The sequence below is a fragment of the Desarmillaria tabescens genome (assembly GCF_030435595.1).
Source record: "Desarmillaria tabescens strain CCBAS 213 chromosome Unknown EV420scaffold_9, whole genome shotgun sequence".
Classification (NCBI taxonomy): Eukaryota; Fungi; Basidiomycota; class Agaricomycetes; order Agaricales; family Physalacriaceae; genus Desarmillaria; species Desarmillaria tabescens.
In genome coordinates, this window is record NW_026848308.1 from 879,050 (window position 1) to 901,195 (window position 22,146).

At 47.7% G+C, this 22,146-nt stretch overlaps 7 protein-coding genes across 7 annotated transcripts; 4 read left to right on the plus strand and 3 right to left on the minus strand.

Annotated features, from left to right (window-relative positions):
- The first annotated feature begins 1,013 nt into the window (after nt 1-1,013).
- EV420DRAFT_1190084 (cyclophilin) lies at nt 1,014-2,386 on the plus strand. Its single transcript, XM_060466288.1, has 8 exons — nt 1,014-1,204; nt 1,285-1,290; nt 1,346-1,358; nt 1,413-1,568; nt 1,639-1,714; nt 1,767-1,846; nt 1,898-1,927; nt 1,981-2,386. Coding segments are annotated over exons 2-8 (492 nt in total). The 5' UTR covers nt 1,014-1,204; nt 1,285-1,288; the 3' UTR covers nt 2,116-2,386.
- EV420DRAFT_1190103 (uncharacterized protein) lies at nt 2,248-3,497 on the minus strand. Its single transcript, XM_060466289.1, has one exon. It carries the CDS (start codon nt 3,443-3,445, stop codon nt 2,657-2,659), a length of 789 nt encoding a protein of 262 aa, XP_060334092.1. The 5' UTR covers nt 3,446-3,497; the 3' UTR covers nt 2,248-2,656.
- A 3,670-nt stretch (nt 3,498-7,167) lies between these two features.
- Nucleotides 7,168-8,018, minus strand: EV420DRAFT_1639699 (uncharacterized protein; the record flags this gene model as incomplete). Its single annotated transcript, XM_060477005.1, has 2 exons — nt 7,168-7,837; nt 7,885-8,018. 2 exons carry the CDS (start codon nt 8,016-8,018, stop codon nt 7,168-7,170), a joined length of 804 nt encoding a protein of 267 aa, XP_060334093.1.
- A 1,405-nt stretch (nt 8,019-9,423) lies between these two features.
- Nucleotides 9,424-12,835, plus strand: EV420DRAFT_1639700 (armadillo-type protein; the record flags this gene model as incomplete). The annotated part of the gene is made up of 13 exons (XM_060477006.1): nt 9,424-9,512; nt 9,566-9,659; nt 9,712-10,623; nt 10,693-10,896; nt 10,953-10,984; nt 11,041-11,103; nt 11,154-11,252; nt 11,300-11,498; nt 11,546-11,651; nt 11,705-11,776; nt 11,832-11,993; nt 12,050-12,296; nt 12,361-12,835. The coding sequence occupies 13 exons, from the start codon at nt 9,424-9,426 to the stop codon at nt 12,833-12,835; spliced, it is 2,754 nt and encodes a 917-aa protein (XP_060334094.1).
- A 732-nt stretch (nt 12,836-13,567) lies between these two features.
- EV420DRAFT_1525106 (uncharacterized protein) lies at nt 13,568-15,529 on the plus strand. The gene is made up of 5 exons (XM_060472362.1): nt 13,568-14,046; nt 14,098-14,672; nt 14,737-14,805; nt 14,947-15,024; nt 15,203-15,529. Exons 1-5 carry the CDS (start codon nt 13,608-13,610, stop codon nt 15,311-15,313), a joined length of 1,272 nt encoding a protein of 423 aa, XP_060334095.1. The 5' UTR covers nt 13,568-13,607; the 3' UTR covers nt 15,314-15,529.
- A 1,610-nt stretch (nt 15,530-17,139) lies between these two features.
- Nucleotides 17,140-18,590, plus strand: EV420DRAFT_1190473 (uncharacterized protein). The gene is made up of 4 exons (XM_060466290.1): nt 17,140-17,606; nt 17,663-17,757; nt 17,805-18,128; nt 18,183-18,590. The coding sequence occupies exons 1-4, from the start codon at nt 17,392-17,394 to the stop codon at nt 18,479-18,481; spliced, it is 933 nt and encodes a 310-aa protein (XP_060334096.1). The 5' UTR covers nt 17,140-17,391; the 3' UTR covers nt 18,482-18,590.
- Nucleotides 18,590-21,217, minus strand: EV420DRAFT_1734916 (cytochrome P450; the record flags this gene model as incomplete). The annotated part of the gene is made up of 14 exons (XM_060479993.1): nt 18,590-19,072; nt 19,131-19,178; nt 19,233-19,334; nt 19,390-19,556; nt 19,610-19,808; nt 19,860-19,926; nt 20,053-20,198; nt 20,256-20,328; nt 20,390-20,495; nt 20,555-20,652; nt 20,707-20,842; nt 20,898-20,957; nt 21,007-21,044; nt 21,094-21,217. 14 exons carry the CDS (start codon nt 21,215-21,217, stop codon nt 18,895-18,897), a joined length of 1,542 nt encoding a protein of 513 aa, XP_060334097.1. The 3' UTR covers nt 18,590-18,894.
- Nucleotides 21,218-22,146: the final 929 nt, after the last annotated feature.

Below are 22,146 nucleotides of genomic sequence, written 5' to 3' on the forward strand. Positions count from 1 at the left end.
ACCGTTACCCTAGTTCCCAAGACTATCAAAAAGGACGAGCGCGTGTTGGAAACAGTTACAGGAGCAGGCATCTCGACGATAAAGATATTCGCACACGAACTTGATGACCAAAGACCAATCAGCACGGGGCAATCGTGGGGTACTTTCGATTGTGTTAATCCATATCGATATCAACTTCTCATCCGCACTAGATCCTTCTAAAAGCACAAATCTCGCCTCCAGGTCGATCCAGCAGCCCAGGAGAACCATTCATCCCTTGACGGATGATACGACGTTTGCGGGTGTGTGAGATCAGAGCCAAGGCCAAATTCAAACACGCTGGCGATTTCTGCGTAAGGATTAATCTTTACATCTTCGGACTTAGGCGTTTTGTCGGATCTTTTCCTGGAAGAAACACACTGACACTGGCATCCGCCGCCAGTGAAATGAACATACTGGACAGGATAATAAGCGGGTCGGAATCCGCCGATCAATGTAACCTAATAACTGGAGATGAGAACGTAAGATTGGGGGGAGAAGGCGCACATGCTAAATAGGTATGTCAAAAGTGGCGGTGATGTGGAGGAGGTAACTAGCACTAAGTGCTAATACTAGTGTCTATTTCAGATTGAACGATGTCCCCAGTAGGCATCTCTCGGAGACGCCCGAATAATGTAGCAACGCTGGCAAGTCAAAGGCCCTCGATACACATTTTTAGCGGCACCACATGCGTCTTTGATCGCCGCCATAGGTACCTTGCGAGGGGTCAATTCAAAAGCGAGAGCCGGGAATCAATTCGATCGGAGAAAGCTCCACGGCGGGATGTACAGAAAGGTTAGAAGTCTAATCATTTTGTGTCAATTTTTGAGGGTGCTGTAAATCGAAAGGGTAAGTGAACATGGACATAAAATGAATAAATTCGACACTTGCAATATGCTGGAAAAACTTCTGTGCCGCATGCCATGAGGCGCTACTTGCAACGAGGACGATTCGGACGCCACCTAGCCCAGGACCGACCCAGTACTTATAATGTTCGTTGATGCGTTGTCGGAGCTTGCCATTGAGACGGCTATAGCGGCCAGGCTACCACGGACGGAAGTTCCCGAGGTGGTGAGGGAGCACATATTTAAGCCACGTATTCCGGAGTACTTGTCCCCAGTTCCAATCTTCACGTTCGACATACAAGTTCACACCCCCTTGGTATCCGAGAAAGAAAAAGCAGTCCGTATGTCACGTGCCCGTTCCCTTTTGGTTTTTTTACTGATCTACTTTATTTCCCGGACCGCCATGGCTCTCAACTGACAGATTCATGTACGTCCCCTCAATCCAGTTTTTACGCGCAAATACTGAAGAGATGGATACGTAGGTCAAACGTATTCGTATGTATATTATCAATGGTTATTTTGTCCATGTCTCGACGCGTCAACTTGTAGTTCGACATTACCATCGATTCCCGTCCTGCGGGAAGGCTTGTGATCCGCCTATACGATGATATAGTCCCAAGAACTGCGAGGAACTTTCGGGAGCTGGCCACGGGCCAACATGGATTCGGATACGCCGGCTGTAGCTTCCATCGCATAATACCAGGCGTGAGTATCTTCTTTATTGGAAGATATTGTTTTCGTCTTATCTTCGATGCTTGGGATTGACCGGTCATAGTTTATGATTCAGGCAGGTGACTTTACTGCACACAACGGGACGGGTGGAAAGTCGATATATGGCTTGAAGTTTCGAGGTGAGCGTCGAGTTGTCTAATTCTGGCCTAGGGTTTGACTGGACTCGTCTAGACGAGAGTTTTAGAAGAAAACACGACCGACCTGGGCTTTTGTCTATGGCAAATGCCGGTCCAAACACTAATGGTTCTCAGGTTTGTATCTTCTCTAGATGGTATCTAGACATATGACTTACATCGATCCAGTTTTTCATCACGACTGTAAAAACTCCTTGGGTAAGTCTCACGATGTATGATTGTCACAAGGTGTTTACCGCTGTTCCCGTTAGCTGGACGGACGACATGTGGTGTTCGGAGAAGTTGTAGAAGGTATGGATCTTGTGAAGGAGATCGAAATGATAGGTACTGCCAGCGGCGCACCAAAGAAGAAGGTGGATATATCAGCGTCAGGCACAGTTGAGTGAGCCTTCTTTCTTTTTAATTCTGCTGTTCTGCTTTGCGTTGTTATTTGTTGTCTTTCTGTTACACCATATCTACTTTACATAATGCTACTACTGCTGTTCTGTATTTTCTCGGGCTGTACTCGGTATTTTTCGCTACTCATGGGAGCATGTGCATCATCCTTCGAGCTAGTTGCTGAGATCTGATCATTTTTAGGTGTTAGAACAAAAGTGACACTTGGAAACACCATGGTACATGTCTCCCGATCTGAGTTGCTACTAATCCAATAAGACTACCTAGCAACTTTCCGCGATGTTACGCCAAGAGATGTCAATGAAGAATGATTGCGGCGCCGTCGCCACGGGTCCGGGCGTTCTCAAGCCTCCCGAGGTCCTGGGAATAGCAGGAGATTGAGATAGTTCAAGGAAGATCTCTGCAGCATCACATCTCTAAAATGGCATCCCATCGCCCCTCCATACCAAACTCGAACCTTTCTCCTACGGTCTTGTAAGGCTGACGCAATACTCCCCCACTTTCCCTTCCCCTCTCGCCACCAATCGGACCTCAACGCCTGTTAAGGTAGAAACTGGTCTCTGCTTGAGCAATCTTGTCATTTAGCATCCTGTGGCTGCTAACGCCATTTGAGGGAGTGTGTGTATGACCCTGCCTCAAGTACATAAGGTCTGTCTCTACCAGGATCTTCTTTATTGTGTGCGGTAGCTGGAATGTGCTGGGCGCGGTCGGTGTCGAGTCCCGGAAAACACCGAGAGATTTCTCGATCACCCTGAGAGATAGTCCACGCTCAAGGACATATAAATGTGTGAGAAATGGACATCCTCGAGCAATGCTTCTGACAAGCATTTCCCCACCCGAAAGTGTAGATATGTGTAATCGCCGGAGGGAAGGGATCGCTTCTCGATCCGTGAAGGTGTTGAAGTGACCGTACAGGGTTAATTCTTCGAGATGCGGGAAGGGAAGACCTTGTGGAAGTATAGGATTACTGAGGAATAAGAGGTGAGTTGTTAGCGTGACCAGTGTCCGTGCAACGAGCCGCAGAATTCTCGTCAGAGAGTCGTATATTTGGGTTGGGTAGATCCTGGTGTCTGGATCAGGATATGTGGACGCGATAAGAAGGTGATACACTGTTCTTTCATCCACCGACAGAGTTTCCAAATGTTCTCTGAGCCCAATAATCTGCCTGGCGCTTGTTACACAAAGTGAGTTCAACTGGAGGGGCTGGACAAGGTCGCGCGCCAACTTGCTGACAAGTGAAATTGAACGACCCGTTTGCCCCCCATCTGTACAGGTGAACTCGAATATGTGTATCCAAATTTCGCAAGGGAAAGTATCCATGTCGTGGTCAAGCGCCAACTAAAATGAGGGTCCGGGTTGGGCCCGAGTACGCCACCCCCTAACAGACACAAATTTCGATGCGTCATCATTTGTGATCATTCGAACTTCTTTCTTGCCGCCGGCCAACAGCACAGGGTCTTCCTAGTATCTCGTAGAGGGGTGTTATTGCAACGTTTCTTATTAGGCATGATGCTGTTGAATTCCGGCTGATCGACTCATGTAGTATGGATCGGCTTAGTGGTGGATCGCTGTTATTGACTCGCTGTTACGGTGAGCGATATCGATGTAGAAGACGCATGGGGTTTAAGAAGCCAATAATACCATCCGGTTGATTGATCTTTCTTACACCGACATTAAAGCCCTACATTTTGTCGGGACCGTCGCTATGCTGTTACCGGATAGTAACTCGGATGATACCAAGTATTCATCCGTGTTGATATGAATCTTGTTCGCCCATGGCTTTATGTATGCGCAGTTACGTTCGCATGCGCAGTCATTCCAATCGAGGCCACAGTGGTATTTTTGACCTTTACGCGTTGCAAAGACTTGTCAGGAACTGCTGTTCAAATTGATGTGTGTAATGGATGCGCACCAGTCATTGACCAGTAGGTCAACAATTAGTAAGGATAATCTACTTACGAAGGCCCAGATGGAAACCCAGAGCGAAATAACGGAGAAATGGACCTTAGAGAGCATAAGGTATCTTGACGTACCGTATTGCTTCATCTAGACGGTGGCTAGATCGTTCGTGAATCAACGACTCAGCTTTGTCTGCGGTTGTGGCGTGGTACAACACGCCTTTGAAGCGTGTACCGGAGGAGGAGTCAGACCGCATCTCCTGATTCGCATCTAATAGACAAGAAATCATGGATCCATCTGCGTTGTATTGCTATAAAAAAACCACTTTTCTTCCCACTGCACTCGATGTAAACATGTGTGTTCCCATTGGAGCCATCACATCATTGATACGTACGCAGGTGAATCGAATCCTGAAGTAGAATACTAGCTTCACTGTAGATATACACCTTACTGGGTAAAGTCAGAATACACTATCTACCTTCGTGAGCCCGTGGCATTAAGTTGAGGCTCATCGGACAGGGTAATATGGAGGGAGCCTGGCTATTGAATACGTACGATTACATCAAGTTCTACAAGCATCCAGTTGCGACACCGTATATAACCACCTATACTGCAATCGCCAGCTCTCGATTGTTGATGTAGTGAGTTTATCAGTCATGCGGCTTGGTTGACTACTAAGGAACCCTTCGTTATAGATGTCCAGAGCATCACTTTCCCATGAACCCCTTTTCCTGGCCGGAGGTGTAGTCTCAGTTCCAAACAGGCGACCGTGACGAGATCTCTCGAGAAAATACATTCGTGGCTTCACGTCTTCTCTAGAAGCACCGAAACTCGTGTTTGCATTTAGTGCGGTTCCTGATAACGTACGAGAACTAGTAATGCTTACCTTGTTGACAGAGAAACAAGTACAAAGATAATGAGCGTGTTATCCACACGAAGACGATACATGGTAGTAAATTGGGTCCTGCATTTAGCCTCATTTAATCTTGTCGTTCTGACTCGCATTCTTACTCGAAGAGCTCATTTTAGATTTATATACCCTCCAAGTCGCTTTTTTAGTCGAAAGCCGCAATGCAACACTAGTAGGCAAACCAGGTATCTGAATCACTCTAAATCAGGTCGTATTGAACATCTCTAAATGGGCGCCACTCACTCTGTTGCGCATGCAATAGAAGCAGATTTGTGGAATTGGTGACAAGGAGGTTCAAATTCCGTGCGGCCTTGCTGGGAAGAAACCGACACTGGCAGGAAAAGGCCACAATAGAAATCGAGGCAGAATGGTCGCAAAGGCACATGAGCCAGAAAATGACGAGATATCTTTATTAGAGAATTAACTTATTCTCGGACAAGCATGGCAAGGCGACGTGGATGTCACTAGACCTATGAATGCTAGCTTATTTGTAAAATAATGTTGCCTTAATAGGGAGCGTAAGGGCGGATTGATCTATGCCTGAAAACTTTTGTGAATAACAACATTCAGTTGACTATGGGGACATTGATAGGTAAGTCGAACAAGCTTACCCAAAGCCACGTTTAGTAAATCTGGTAGTGATGCCCTAGGCTCTTGGGAGGATATCCGTGTTTGTATAAGATTGCAAGCCTTGCATCTGAATCAGATGTGGAGTAGGGAAAAAAGACAAGTAGATATTGAGGTCCTTTCAGGTCGGAAGACGTGAGTGCGCGCCACTGGTATTTACATCGGTGAGTATAAATATTGACCGAATGGAAGACGAAACGAACAGAGAGTACCGAGGTACGTTCTTTTCAATGATGACGAAACCCCATTCCAAGCGGAGTATTTATATTTCCTGAGTTTGAGTGAAACTGACAGCTCCAGATTTTACGGTCTGGCCAGCTTTTGTCACAATTCACTGCGCATAAAGCCATAGACTAGAGCTTTGTAGGCGAGTTATAGAAATCGTGGACCGGTGCCAGGTGGGAGGATATGCCGTAGTATCGGAATTTCCTCTCCGGGATGGACTAATCTCGATTTTTATCGCATTCTAGCTCAGCAGCAATGAGAAGATACCGAGCACAATGGAAGTGTACAGATCATCCACCAAAAAACAAAGAACCACAGTCTGTAGGAAGGAAACGCAAGCATCAGGCGAGCAACAAAGGAGGTCCGCCGTTTCGCAGAACAACGTGCCTGCAGCAATGCTTGTGCCTTAGCCATGAATACCACGAAGCGAAAACCGAGAACAACCAAACGGGCAAGCTCCTTCAAAAGAGACTGCCTGCGGACGGAACACCGAGTACCACCAAACTGGTGAGCACCTTCATAAAGGAGACCACCAGCGGACGCAACTGCCGACTACCCACTGCACAGGCGAGATCCTTCACAAAGAATAGCACCTGTGGACGTAACAAGGAATACGAGCAGTCAACGAGCAGTCATATGGTGGGATACACTGTATAGACCCTGACTCACCCGAATGGTTATCTAATCGCAGTGTCAATAAAGGGTTGAAGGATAATGTGCTGTACAAGTGAGTATCCATCGAACAGACGAACAATTCTTTTCATCAAGGTTGGCACAAATTCGATAGTGTGGATCGTTTCAAGAATCGACGGGCTTGATTATGTAAAGTGCTTTAAGACACTTAGACCGGTCCCAGTCGACAACCCCGCGACAGGTAGCTAAGAAAACCGGAGCAGGCATCGACGCATGGGGATTACGCAATTTGTTTGTAGAGTGAGGAGCTTGCGTCTCAACAGATTCAGGGATCGTACGGCATAGCTGAGCGGATGTCTATCAACTCGTGCTCCGAACCGCTGTTGAGTACTCTTCATATCACGCCCGTCAAAGGATGGCGTGTTATGGCAACGCGATGTCTGAAACAGGCATGTTTTGCTCGTAATCCGAAGTGTCTTGAACTCATAGCTCGAGCTCTATGGAAGGCACATGTGTCATGGAGAGGTGTATTTTGCGGCTGGAGAAGGTTTAATAGATGAGGTGATATCTGTTCCTTGATGAACGGATGTTGTACATGATCAACAATTCGGAATGTTGTCGTCGGTCGCTTTCCATTCAATTAAAAAGAGGAAGAAGCAAAGTCATCATCAGCGCTAAACGCATAAAATTTTTGCTCGCTACGTAGCCCTGAATCAGTATACATAGTAAACCAGAGGCGCGCCCACCATCAGTGATCTTCCAGATATCCCCAGAAGTCCGGCAGACCTCTCTGAACATCCTCCCAATACGTGCGGTATTCTTTAGGATGGTGAAAATACGGAAGTATTTTAAGCCGCCCGTCATCTATCTCCTCGCTGACACGTTTGGTGAACTCTCCGTGATCCGAAATCACTACCAAAAAGAGCAGTGATTCACAATTCGCCAGCAGTTCCTTGAGCAGGAATAGATGGTGGCTCCCCGTTAAGTTCCCGATTGAGATATGCGTGAGTTTGGGGAGTTTATACAGGGCTGACCAATCAATATCCACCGGCGAAGTTGGAGGTTCGGTAATATCCAAGTGGGTCAGCGCTCGGAAAGCCGGGTGGGAAAAGTCCGGCTTGTGTGTTTCACACAGTTGCATAAGGGTAGCGGTATTCACGGACAGTCGCTCTAGTGGTTGCCGAGGAAGGGGAAGTAGCTCTAGACTGGAGGTAGCCGCCCAGCAGGCAAGGTTGGTTACGCCGGTACATACGGAGAGAACCTTCTGGGCTTGTGGATAACTCACGAAGGTGAGGTAGAGATTTTTGACGTGAGAGGCGAAAAAGCTAGCAGGTCGAGAGTCGACTGTCTGTAAGAAGAGATTCGTTCGCGACTTGGGGAAGTCAAGGACGACCGTTCGGTATATGAGAATTTCCATCCTGGACAAACTGTCAGTAAATTTTTGCAAAATGAGAAAGAAGCTCACCATATTTGGACCCGTTTGGAGACTGTAGTTAATTGGTAGGCGCTACCAGGATACAGTGTCGCTGTGAGCTCGAAAATTTCTCTTTCGAGTTCAATAGGCAGTTCGGGAATCTTCGATGAACCTTCCTCGCCCATGGCATGGATGTGTTCGGGAAAAAAGGATAGTGTAACGCCCAAGATCAGGTACATACTAAATAGCTCAACAAAGTGGATAGGGTCTAGGTTTAGGGGCCGATTAGCACGGTATGAGCGAGAAACGTAAAAAGACTTTGAGCCCCATGGAGAAAGAGTTAGTTGTGGGCAATCCCCAATGCTCCAGAAAATGGGGATGAAGTATTGGTGTTGTGTGTGGAGAACTAACAAATATAGGGGGTATCGAAAACACTTCGTTGATATCATATGACAAGCACGTGATCTAAACGCGACGCGTCTTTGAAAACTCTTGACCCGCTACACCCACTGGCAAGCTTGTCTGAAGGTATATATCGCCGAATGTTGCGTTCTTACAGTTAAATTGCTTTGCGGATACCGTTGTTCTTTGTCAGGAAGTCATATACGTTCGTCGTTGAGAATCTGTCAGTTTCTTTCAGTTCCTCCTGCCTTTCTCTATTTAATACTGCGCATGTGTTGCTCATAAATGTCAAAATTGACATGTCACAGGGAGATAGTCGAAGGCATATCTAGCCTTACTATAGCCTCTATTTCCGGAAGCAATCCTGTGTCCCGTAAGCGTGGGGCGGGAACGGTCCTGCTGAGACAAGTTGACCCACTCCTCGATCCACCAGATGACATTATGTCGCTTTTGCAGTAGACAATCGCCGTCACGGAAGTACCAGACTCCTCCGCTAAATGTTGCATGGGTGCATCATCGTTGTCACCATTCATTGTCACCGTTCAGGTTGTCACATAAGTACGTGGGGAGAGCGTCGACAGCTCAGTAGGCTTCCGATATACTCTTTTCTCTTCGTTTGAAGAGCTCGTCTGTAGTTTCACGTCAAATGGAACGGAGTACGGAGTCAAAGAGATCCGCTAGAGAAGCATTAACCCTGCGGTCTCTTCCTTCTTTGGGATCTCTGTGGTTTCGAGGTACTTTTCACGGGGCATACTTTTGTGAGATTGCCGTGGCTAAATCTCCTTAAATTCTAGAATACAAATACAGGGTGCCAAAACGCCACAAGAAGCCCCGAACTTCTCAGAAGTTTCCGGGTAAGTTACCTGCAGGAAGACAAATTCAGGGACTAACTGCTTCTTGGTTCGCAAGTGAGTCCAGTTCAAATAAATCTCCCACCGGCGGCTTATCTCTTCGACGATTGCTGAAATAGAACATATAACATTGTGGACTGTTGTTGTATACCCAGCCTAATACTTGAATGAGGTGATTTCGGCTGCATGAACATTGTTAACCTGTTCAGCGTCAATTTGGACCGACAGCCAGCAACTGGGTACGGCGTCAACAAGAGGATACGGATGCTCGGGCCGAGCGCCTCGTGGTCATTTTTTCGACACGGAGTGCTGTCTTTGCTTGATCACCGATCACGACATGGACCCAGTCGTCCCTCCAGAAATCACTGCTGAACTGACGCAAATACTCTCCAATCTCGTACTGGGTGACAATGAGATCAGATCCAAGTTAGTTTCCATGTCCACTTCACTAATTGGTACTAACATGGAAAATCTTGTAGTGCCGAGCAAACAGTCAACGACCGCCTGGCACATACGCCAGAGCTTTATCTTCTGGCGTTAGCTCAATTTTCGATTGTAGCAGATACAGAAGTGGTGCGTAATCATTTTCTTGGCACAAGTGGCGACTTGCTAGAATGTCATCTAGATGCGTTCGTTTTCCCTTGTTCTCCTTAGAAGACTGCTTTTTCGTCAGTCGCAAGCGAGCTCACCGACACAACCACGCCTCACTTTGTATGACCACCTATCGTCGCAAACCCTGACCACCCTCGAGCGGCTCCTTCTGCACTCCCTTTCCCACGAGCCGTCATCAGTAGTGCGCCGGAAATCCGTGGACTCAGTATGTGATCTCGCAAACCAGGGCATGTCTCGAGGCCGGCCATGGCATGCATTACAAGCCCAAGTTTTTTCTATGGCGCGAGATCAAGACCCTTCCATGCGGGAAACAGCTTACCGTGTCTTCACGGGCTGTCCTAACCTCGTCATGGACCTCCAAACCGATGCTGTGCTCAATGTTTTTAGAAACGGCTTACAGGATCCATCATCTATTGATGTTCGACACGCGGCCCTCCTGGCATCTGTCGCTTACCTTAATGCAGCAGACGCAACCCAGCTTGCCCAATCGTTGTCTCTCATGTATCCTATCCTCGAGACACTACCATCTACTCCCCATCGGCATCTCACTTCCCTTTTGACTGCATTACACCCTCTATGTTCCACACATCCAACACTTTTTTCAATCCATTTACAAGGTTTATTATCCTTCCTTCCTTCCTTGGTTCTACCGGCTGCCGACAGTGGCCCAACTCCAACGATGAAACAACCATTTACGTTTCCTCCTTCGTCTTCATCCCAAGGAAAAGACTCCGATCAAGATGACGAGGATATCAAAACCCTGAGACTCGCTGCCTTGGAGATGATGGTTAGTCTAACGGAAGCCAAGCCGAGTATGGTCAGGAATGTCGAGGGGTGGGTAGGATTACTCGTCCGTGCTTGTCTCGAGGGTATGGGCGAATATGATGACGATGAAGACAGTACGATAGAGTGGCTCAAAGAAGACGTGAGTTCATAGCTTTATTGCCTCTGGTTGTCGTTTCTGCCGGCTGAAGAGCAATTTGTTTTGCCATAGCCATCTACAGGGACAACGGAAGCAGATGACGCCGCACCTGCTCTGTATGAACATTCCCTTGATCGCGTCGCCTGCGCGTTGGGAGGGAACGCAGTCCTTCCGCCGGCATTTCAATATATCCCTTCTATGCTTGCAAGTTACGACTGGAGGGCGAGGCATGCTGGTCTTATGGCTATTGCGGCCATCGCAGAAGGTACCGGAAAGGTAATGGACTTTTACACTTCTCGGATGTATCATTTTTGACTTATAGTACTGTCCAGACCATGCAAAACGAGTTAACCAAAGTAGTAGGGTAGGCGTGTTCCGTTTAATGATGTCCTGGTGTCAGTCTGACCCTTCATTCGACAGGCTTGTGACCCCGATGTTCGCAGACACACACCCTCGAGTGCGCTGGGCGGCATGCCAATGCGTGTATGTCCGCACTAATCATTTGGCGTGGTCAGGGCTAATGTCTCTTCAAGGGGTCAACTCTGCACTGATCTCGCGGACCTTCTACAAGAAAGCCACTATGACTCTCTTCTGAACGTCCTCATACCCACACTAGAAGACCCTGAACCTAGGTGATCGTCCTGTCAACGTGTTCATTTTAAGCTAACTATAATTGTAGAGTTCACTCTCACGCCTCGGCGGCTTTGATTAACTTTTGCGAGGGCGTTGAGCGGGATACCCTTTTGCCGTACCTGGATCCTATCGTGGAACGATTGCTGAAACTGCTTACCGGCACAACAGATAGACGATATGTTCAGGAGCAAGCTATCACAACACTTGCAATGGTGGCCGATGCTAGCGAGAGGACGTTCGGGAAGGTATGTCACTGGTTCGTAGTGCTGCGCTCTGACTCATGTATCCATAGCATTATGCTATCATAATGCCGCTGTTGCTAAATGTACTGCGTAACGCTGATTCTAGCGAGTTCAAACGGATGAGGAATAAAGCTATGGAGTGCGCAGGGCTGATAGGTATGCCTTCTGTCTCCATTTGATACTAGTTTATGCCTAATGATTTGAGACAGCTATTGCGGTTGGACCGGATACTTTCCGACCAGACTCCGGCACGCTCGTTGAACTTCTCATCCGCATTCAAAGTGCGAGTTTTTGACCTATCTTTGCTATCTGTGTTAATTCACGAATGTATCGCAGAATCTCCTCCGGATCCTTCTGACACACAGGTAGCGCATTATCTCATGGGCACCTGGGCCAAGGTCTGCCAAGCTATGGGGCTAGAATTTGAGCCTTACCTTCCCGTGGTTATGCCGGGTCTCTTGGCGATGGCGAGTAAGAAGGCGGATGTCAGTGTTTATGGTGAGAACGAGTCCCCGATTCGGTTTTCTTTTTCTCAAATAATGGTTTCTACCCAGACGCACCGGCCTCCCCTACCGAGACCCCACCGTCGACGCCAGGCTGGGATATCATCTCCATGGATAATCAGCTCCTCTCTGTGCGTACGTTAGGTATAGAGGAAAAATGCCAGGCTTTGGAGACAATGCTCATCCACGCCTCGACCCTGGGAAGCAAATACGGCATGTGGGTCAGCCAGAGTTTGGAAGTCGCTCTAGGGGGATTGAAATTCTATTTTCACGATGGTGTAAGAGAGGCATGCGCCATGTAAGTTAAGCTCGCTCTCCGTCTTCCTTCCCCATACACCCCTAATTCATTCTCCCAAATTCAGGCTCCTTCCAATTCTCCTGCACTCGGGCCATACTTCCGGTACCCTCACGCCTCAGATGATCCATGCAACATATGCTCAGCTCATCTCGTGTGTGACGTCGGAGCACGATGCCGGATTCCTCAGCTCGCTATTCAAGAGCCTAAGTGACTGTTTGAAGATCAGCATACAGATGTCTCACGATGTTGTGACACCGGAAGTGAAGCAAAGCATCTTGGATGCGATTAAGCGGCAACTGAGCCGGATCGCGGAGGTACGTCGGGGAAGGACAGGGCGACAACTGGACGAGGAGGAAGACGAGGATTTAGCGCTGATTGAGGAGATGGAGGATTTCGCATTGGAAGATATGGGAAAGCTTTTGGAAGTGTTGTACGAAGGGAGAATACCGCCTGGGCCGGACGGTGAGGCTCTGCTGGTGGGACTGGGAAGTGTCAGGGATCTAGGAACCTCGAAGTTGAGGCAAGAATGGGAGCTGTGATTTATGGCTGTTAGAAGGAAAGTAAAATTGTATTCTATGACATCTTTTGTTTATAATGTATGTGGTGTCTATGCAAGCTTTGTAATTTATCAAGTGCGTAACCTCTTCGTCAAAATCCCTTCTTGCTGACTATTTTCCAGTCATGGTCCTTGTTTTATACCGATGCCATTGTCTCTATGAACTGACGGGTTCAATTTGATCCTTGCTTTCCCCCTTTCATCATCTCGGCGGATCATGTGCACGGTAGAACCATTGATTTATGCCGGTTAGGGCTGTTAGCCGCCACCCAATTTAACAGAAGAATCAAAGTGATGTTCGGTGATTTTCAGGCCATCACCTGGATCCCGCAGCACCTAAGGATCCACAACCCTCACTGTATGTTGCACCACATTCATCTCCGTGGATACAGTTAAACATGGCTGTACGACGAACTGCAAGTGCAACATGACATCATGCAGTGGTAACGACAAAGGGGCCTGGATGATAATCTATCAATCCATTTTGCACCCTCAAAATCTTCACAGGGTTCTCCATCATGCGGACATATGGTGCCTCCATTACGCCCGGTTATTGGCCTCTTTGCTTTCCTACGCTTTTAGAGCTTTGGGACGAAAAGGTCTGTGAATCATTGGAGCGCATGTAATCGTAGTCATAGCAAAAAGGCAGTTTCATAGCAAGGGGTTTCAAATCTAAATCTAAATATAGAACATGGTCGCATGAATGGCGCTGCATCTAATTTTGCAATTCACCTTTCCTTTTACTTCTTACCACGATGATGATTCCAAGGACGCGGTCAATATCGTTCAGGCTGGTCGCCCTTGGCGGCATATTGACACTTTTTCTCGTTCTCTATACCTTGACAACTACACCATCCTTTGAATTTCTACCATTCTTCTCAGAAGGAAGAATCAGATCGTCGTGTCCACCAGAAGAGTATTCCAACGGGCAATGGGTCTATGATACCTCGGCCACAAACCGCAGCATGACGACCCAATCGGACGCCATTGAGTTTTCCGGCTTTCAAGGCTGCGCAAGCTCACGGGAATTCTACTGGCACCTCGGCGCCGGAGAGAAGGAGGAAGAGCAACGGCGGTTCCCACGAGTGACTAACTGGCGCTGGCAGCCCTCACCGCAGTGCACGACGCGTGAATTCACTGCAGAAGCGATGGTACGGGACTTGGTAGAGCAGGGCGGATGGCTGCTTCTTGGCGGTGAGTACGCGGCCGTTCTTTGATGCGCCAATCATTCTAATGAGGAATCAGACTCCATAACGGAGGGCCAATTCTTCTCTCTTTCTTGCATGCTCTTTCCGCACGTAATTGCAACCCCGGACTATGTCAAGAACCCTTACTTTGACCGTGCATGGCCTCAGAATCTTTACCTTAACCCAGAGTCGCCGCTTATTCGCAAGCTTCGGTTCCCACCAGGCTTCGACATCACTATCACACCGCTCGTCACTTTTCGCCGAGTCGATCTGCTGCTCGAGCAAGAAGAGCTCGTGCAACTTCACCGTGCCTTGTATGATCCTCCGGAGGATTTTAGCCTCTTTAGTGAGGAACAAGCATGGAACCTCAGTCCGAATTATTATCTACAGTTGTTCGCTGCCCCGTTGCCGGAGGCCAACTATGGAAGCATGATTCTTAGCACCGGCGGACACTGGACGACCACTCTTTTTTCTGGTTACCGGGATGAGTCGAAGGAGCAGGAAGGGTACGGAATCGACGGAGTTATCCAATTTTTCAGAGAGGCAATGTCTTTCTGGGCCGATCAGGTACAGAGTGGAGTGAGGAACATGGGTGGCCAGGTACTGGCCAACGGCAAAAGAGGTCGAAGACAGGTCATTGTTCGAGCGTACCTTCCGGGACATGAAGACTGCCATAAAGCTGAAGAACCCTGGACAGGAGATCCAGCCGTGGATTTGGAAATGGTTCAACTGGGCAAATATAGAAGAGTACAACGCAGTCTTTCAGGTATGTCTTCGTAATTTCACTTTCCTTGAGGGTATATGGAAGTCCGTCGAGCACATAGTGGCGTGCATTACTCTTCTAAAGCTCAATCCATTCCGGTTCTGCAAAGGATTTCAACTGACTTATCTCTGTTCGTCATGACAGGACGTGCTTTCGAACACGCAATACTCCGACATACACTTCCTGCCTATTGATAGACCAGCGCGTTTACGCCCTGATGCGGTGAGTTTGGTTTTGTCCCCCGATAGTGTCTATACATCTTCATTACGTTCGGAACATGTGGCTGAAGAAACGTCCTTCTGTCTGCCGCAAGGGAAGGGTAGCCACATTTTCATGACCGAATGACTAGATGTGGACCTTTGAGTATTCATAAGAGACATCTGACTTGACATCTTTCTAGCACGTTGCGTCCGACTGCCTTCATATCATGACAGGTGCTGGCGTCTTAGAGGGCTGGTCGCACTATACCTGGCACTACCTCACTCAAGAACTCAGATCGCAGATTCAATGATCGACACATACTACCATCGGACAGCTTTAGGATATCAGCATCATTTACATTATTCTTCCTCTATATCCTTTATCACTTTAAAAAGGACATATTGTCCTATACAGACTTCGCATAGGTGAAGGTATAATATGAATACGGGACATTTTTTTTTGTTGGTACATAGCTGGAAAAACTAGTGCTTTAAGGTGCTGTACACACCCTATCGCCGATATTTGCTTTAAATGCTGCCCTGAGCCATGACTGTTGCGGACTTCTGGTGGGTGAACTGTCAATGTGTTGGCATGAGCTGGAATTTATGACGCATTATTTCGGCGATCTCGGAGAAATTTTATTTGGTTTAGTGCTTAAGCGCTTACTAGTACTGGTCAAGGCGTCCCTCGCTACCTCTTTGGATACTTCCTATCTAAGTTACAAACAGCAGCACATAAAAAGAAACGAAACACTTTCAAAGATCACGATAACCTTCTCCGAGCAACGACCATCTCTGAGTCATTTGTAATGCTGTTCTACTCAAGCTCGCCTATATCTTTCTTCAGCCAGCAAAGCACTCCAGTATTCGTGGTAAACGCCCTTGTATTCTAATTCCTCTGGCACGGAATGAGCCTGGTTGTCGAACACTGCACCTACGCTTCAGGAACAGCAGGCAATTGCTATGAGCAATCACTTCGCTGCTGCCGGACAGATCTTTCGGAGGGGTGCTGGGACAAGAAGATGCGCAATGACGGAGTCGGGGTAAAGGGAGACTTGAGTGTTTCTTGCGTAGAACGTTGCTAGCTGCCATTAGACAACGAACGGGACGAGATTCGGCGGTTCGGCATGGTCGGCATTTACCTATATGGAGAATGCCGAGCCTACCCATTCCCGGCGACACAACTCCGAATCATGGCCTTTCTGAACTGTCTGCTGCTGCTGCTGCTGCTGGGCGAGCGGACGTTCAAACGTTCATGTCCCTTCTGTCCAGCTGTATGCGCCTCATATTGGTGAGCTGATCTCACTGCCCGGCTTCCGGTCTCCACTGATGTGACTAGTACCTTTTTAATTCGGAAAGTCATGCAGCAGATTGCTATTAATGCACATTCGAAGGGCTATACCAGATATGAAGGCCAGAAAAGCCTAGAGAACCGCACATTATGCACATGCAAGCCATTGAACCAGTCCTAAAGACCACAGGCTCCAGGTATAACATCTTCAAACGCCAAGTGCCCAACCTGCGCAATCAGCGTCATTTCCGTGTCGTTCACCACACGGTTCCTCTCGTAAACATCTTCTCGACTGGAGGGTTCCATCTTCATTCAAACCTCACGCAAAAAGAACGCGTCGCTAGGATCTGTTTCAACTCCGTTTCCATTTGGGACCGTCTCAAGCTTTCTTACGAGCCCCGTTTCCTCTTCCGTGTTTTGGAAACACATATATTGAGCTCCAAGGAAATTTCGGTAAACTCCTTCTCAAGGGTTGCTCTTCCGCGAGGTCAACTGCGTTCCAATTACATATTTCGTCCAAAAGGTAGACTGTGCGGCCGGGTCTGGTTCCATATGTGGACTCGGAAATGCCAAAATGACATTCACTTCAGCTGAGCACCTAGGCTTCAAAGCGGGGACAACTTTCTCCCAGAGTTCACGGATCCGTTTGTCGCTTGACTTCTTTCTGCCCAAGAACGTCGGCTTTTGTTTCTATGCCGCTTTGGACGGTATCAGTGAATCAACGATGTTTGAATAGCACCTGCGAATGGCCCCCAGCGATGCAGAATATGTATGTATCGCATGCTGCATGTGTTATATTTATCTTTATACTTGTAGGACCACACCATAAAGCAGCACCCTGGAACGTGGCCTAGACCTCAGTGGAGTAGCGATCCTTCCGTCACCACTCATTTCACAAGTCGCGCAGTCACAATGTGCCTTCGTCATCACGATACTCGCAACGTGTGTCCGGCGCGTTCGCAAGTAATTGTCAGTTTCTAACTCTATGTGATGTTGCTGCTGGTTCCGTACCGGGGTGCATACGCTTTTAATAAGGAAGTCCCGAAGGTTAAAATGCGTCCCCCCTCACCCGAGCCAGTACCATAACCTATCTCCCACATGTCGGTATTAGACGCATTCAAGCTCAAGTCGTACGACCTCGAACCTGTGTATGCGGCTTGGGAGAACCCACCTTTGTTCTCTGGGGACGGAAGAGACGAGTCGGTTGATGATTGGCTGAAGAAGGTCAAGGATGGATGTCAGGAGAAGAACGTACCGAAGGAATATTGGCACAAGGTCGCACAGAAATACATGGGCGAAAAGGCGAAGGCAAGGTGAGTACTGAGTGGTTCCTGTGGAGGCTGATGAAGGCTAATATTGTGACGCCCAGGTTGGAAGAGCTCAAGGTCGTTATGCGCAAAGTGCATGGGGGAAACTATCGGTGGAATTGGCAGAAATTCAAGATCGCTATGAGGAATTTGGAATGTAAGTGATTTCTTGTAGGTTTCGCGAAGTTACTGACGTATCACTAGGGCATATCGATGCTACGGCGACGACAACCGTTAAAGTACATGCCAAGTCGTCTGGGCATTGGTGGACGACGCGGAAGAAGGATGAGCCCGAAAGTCCGATAACTGAAGAACCGGTGAACGATCTCCAGATATCGAAAAAGGAGAAGGAAGTGAAGAAAGAGCGACCCCCACCATTAACTGGCGCGAAATCGACGTCGGGTGATTTTTTCAGACCTCTACGGAGAGCATCAACGACGGATGCAGCAAGACCACAGGTGCAGAAGGCTAAGTCAGACCTAACGGTGACCTGCCCTTCACCAACACGGTCGTCGACGACTGATCAGAGTAAGTTTCGATCTTAGTTTATACAGTCGAATCAGGCACTGATCTACTGCTTAGCGGTCACAACGGTGGCCAACGCGCCGGTTTGGCTGCTTAATGCGTGCAATGCACTAGATTTCTTGACTAGTGAACATCCCAAAGTGATGAGCACGATTAGCGCTATCCTTATAACGGCTGGGAGTTTGCCGGCCATTCCAGCTGTCGCTGCGGGTGCTGGTGGTGCCGTATTGGCTTCTGGAGCTGCGCAGGCTGTCGGTGCTATTGCTGTTGGGCTCGGAAGCTGGCTGAGAGCTCAGCAGGATGGACACACGATGCACAGCCCGACTACTACGAGCTCGGTGAAAGAAATATCATGAATATTCATATGTACGTCGCATGTATGGTTCGCACTTTGTACATGTACAAGTAGATGTCATTTTTTCGTCGCACTCCTAGTCCTAGAATACCAAAGTGAAAATTTAGCATATAGAAGTTTATCATATAAATACTAAATTATGTCGTCTGCAAATGATTATTAGTAGCTAGACTCGTGTAACGCAAGCACCTTTACTGATAAGACACGGATACATAGGTATGCGCATGGCTGATACGTCTATCGAAACCATTGTTCGATCTCTGTTTTGCTATCTAAAGCTAGATGAGTCTCAAGAATTACACTTGATAATTGCTATAGCTGAAGACCATTTTTTCCATCTCCACACAATGAGCTGCAGTTCGTCAAACGGACCATAAGCGATTCGCGATCAAATTATATAAGTACTACAACCGTTCACTCGCGAGAGGCTATTGCTACTCTTAACGGCAGTTGTGCACCCTTCTCCACCGCTCCCTCCACAGTCGGCGTCATAACAGTGCAAGCCTCCCGTCGAATCCTTTCAGCCTCCGTAGTCATAGAAAACTCAAAGTTGTTGATGGCCTCGACTAAAAAGGCGTGGAGTTCGAGGACCCTGTGAAACCCTCGAGTTAGCGACGTTAAAGAACCGTACACAATAAGATTCTCCATACGCGAATCTCCAGCCGATACATGACCTCAAGCCCCCAACAAAGCTAAATCTAGGATACCGAAAGGTCAGCACGACAGCACGTCACAGTGGACCTAAAACTCACAGGTTCCCATAGACACCGACTGGGACCTCTTTGTTCATGCTTCCTCGGAACCATCGCTCAGGATTGAAAACGTGAGCATCTTCTCCCCAAATGTCCTTGTTCCTTTTCATTACGCAAAATCAACGAGGTCACAATGGACATCATAGCTTATTCTCACCTGTTATATCCCGCAACAGAAGCAAAGATGAATGTACCTCTCGGTACCGCTACCTCTTGCACCACTTTTCCCGTTGTTAACGTCACAGGCTTGCTCAAAGGAAGCACATCATCTCGAGGCGCTACCCGAGCGGTATTATAAGCAATGGGATGGAACCGAAGCACTTCCTACAGGGAGATGAGCCCAAGAAAATGTGAGATGAGAAGGCCCCGGATCTGACCTTCACAATGGCAGTCAAATAAGGCATGTTGTCCAAGTCCTGCACAGTGAACTCGGTGTCACCACGATCAAAAACTATTCGTTCCTTCTCCCTGATCTCCGCTCTCAGTCGCTCTTGCACTTCGGGACGCTTTGAAAGTTCAAGAAACGTCCAAGAAAGCGTATTAGCAGTTGTTTCGTGGCCAGCGAGAATGATGGTGCTGTCATCAACTGAATAAAATTTGAACATCTAATTGAAGAAATACCCTTACTTCATTTGAGCAAGCAATTCGTCATCGTTTAATCGAGTCTTCGGATTTTCCGAAACATTTGCTTTCACTGCCATGCGAAGTTAGATTCATGCAAACAAGCAGATGGAAAAGAGTCAAACCTAGTAAACTCATCTTGGTTTTCCCGCTATAAGTACTTGGTGCTTCTCATGCAACAGCTTCTTCGCAACCTGACCAGACAACTCATTCGTCATTCGGGCGTGTCTCAATCGCTCGAAGGGTGCCCTTTGAACAAGGAATCGTACAAGCCATTTTGGTACCCATTCCATCAGAGCCAACGATAGAGTGCTGTTGTCCGTTTGTACGGCAAACGTGTCGAAACTAAAAAAACGGATGTATCATCAGGTCGGAAAGCATCACAAGAGAACTCGAACTCACAATAGATTCGTATATGCGATGGTAAGAGGGTTGGCTGAGTTATCGAGAGCGCCAAATTGGTAATCAAAAGCCGCTGGAGACGTAACTCAATGAGAGTACTCAGGGCTCAGGGTACGACCGCATGGACAACATACCTTCGCCTATAGCATCCAACGCTGCGCGCGATGTCCACGAAGGCATATCAAGAACGACCGACTGGTTGTCAGAGGTGGAGATCAGCTCTTTCCACTTTGATGCCATCTTCAAGTAGACGAAGAACTTAGTGCGAAGACCTAGAGAACAGAATGTTTTACAATTACCTTGCTAGCGTATGTGAAAAATACTGGTACATAGAATTTGGCTTCAGGTCCTCCGAAACCTGGTAGGAGAACTTTACGGTGTCGCCTGTGGTCATCACCTATGAAAATGATAAGAAAGAGGTCGCGAAGACTTCGATATTACAGTAGCAGACCTTCGGCGAACAGAATTCCCGGCCCTGTAATTAATCGTCCGATCTCCTTGCGGCCTGGGGGTTTGATAAATCTGTAGCCGCTAGTCTGATATATATACTGAAGCGCCTTGGGATCAGACACCAGAAGACGATCTTCCTGCATAACCCCATTGCTTAGCGAATGAATGGGTGCTGCGTGGAAGATAACTTACACCCAAAGGTGCCCGGATTCGAACGATATCGCCATACATGGCTTGCCATTTGAAGTCGATCTCAACGTAAGATGAGATAACCGCAAAAAATTAACAAGTATAGATTCACCTCTCCTGCTTGGCCTTTAAGGAGCTCTGGTAGGTTTCCTGGATAGGCCAACGTGAGCAAGAATGAGAGGTCGGAGTTAAATCATACCATAGAGAAAAGATTGCGATGGCGGTCCGGGTACACTAGCCAGCGAGATGCGAGTGAATCGCCTGAACACAAAATAAGCCGCACTAAGCAAGCAAAGAGACGACAATGCAATAAGGAAGGCCATTGTTCTAACGAGCCTGAGGATTCTTTGGGTTGACTATATAGCAATTCTGAAGCCTTTCAATTACCGATCACCGGGGGAAAAGGACAGAAGCAAGGTCTTGAGACCTTATGATAGTCATGAACGCTCAGTCATGATACAGGCTCAGCCACTGCGTATGGCAATCTTTTCTTAGTCTACGCTCCGATTCGTATCGGAATTTGGGGTAAATGAAATCGCTATGGGTGTAATTCAGTGTTAGTTAAATGTCAGAGTCAAAAGTATGTGGCCACTCACGATATATGGCGAGTGAGATATTAAGACGTTGAAGCTGTAGCTGAAGCGGCATAAGGGCTCTTTCGCCAGCACTCAGTTCTTGCTCTTGGCGAATATCCGCGTTGCCGATAGAACTTTACATAGAACACTTCAACGTCAGATACGTTTACGGATACGTGAATTGCTAGTAATCCTCTCTTACAGTTCAGGGCAAGGTTAACGTATTCAGAAAATCGTTGAGTTCTTTGAGGGTTCGGGCATTGTGAATGACCGGTCGAGACCATTGGATATAAACAACCGGAATTGTCTGAAATGAAGATCAGAAATTGAACACAAATGGTATAGCATCGCGACGAGCTATCACTAACTTGTATTGTAACAGTGTTCAAGCTAGGGTTGAGGTGAAGAGTAAGCGGCAAAGGCCGATGCTCATCCGCGGCAAAACCATGCCGGACGCAGCTCGCCGCCGCAATATTGTTCGGTCTCAGATGCTTTAGTGAGTGTCAGCGACAATATTATAATACGGGATTAAAACCACCCTAAGCAAGAAGAAATCAATGCCTGCTTCATTACCATGAACGACAATCTATTTGAGGCTTGAACTCTGAGCATGCCAAAATCGGCTTAACTCGGCAAATGCCGGAAAACAACGGGCCGCGATCTCCGCCACGCAGCCT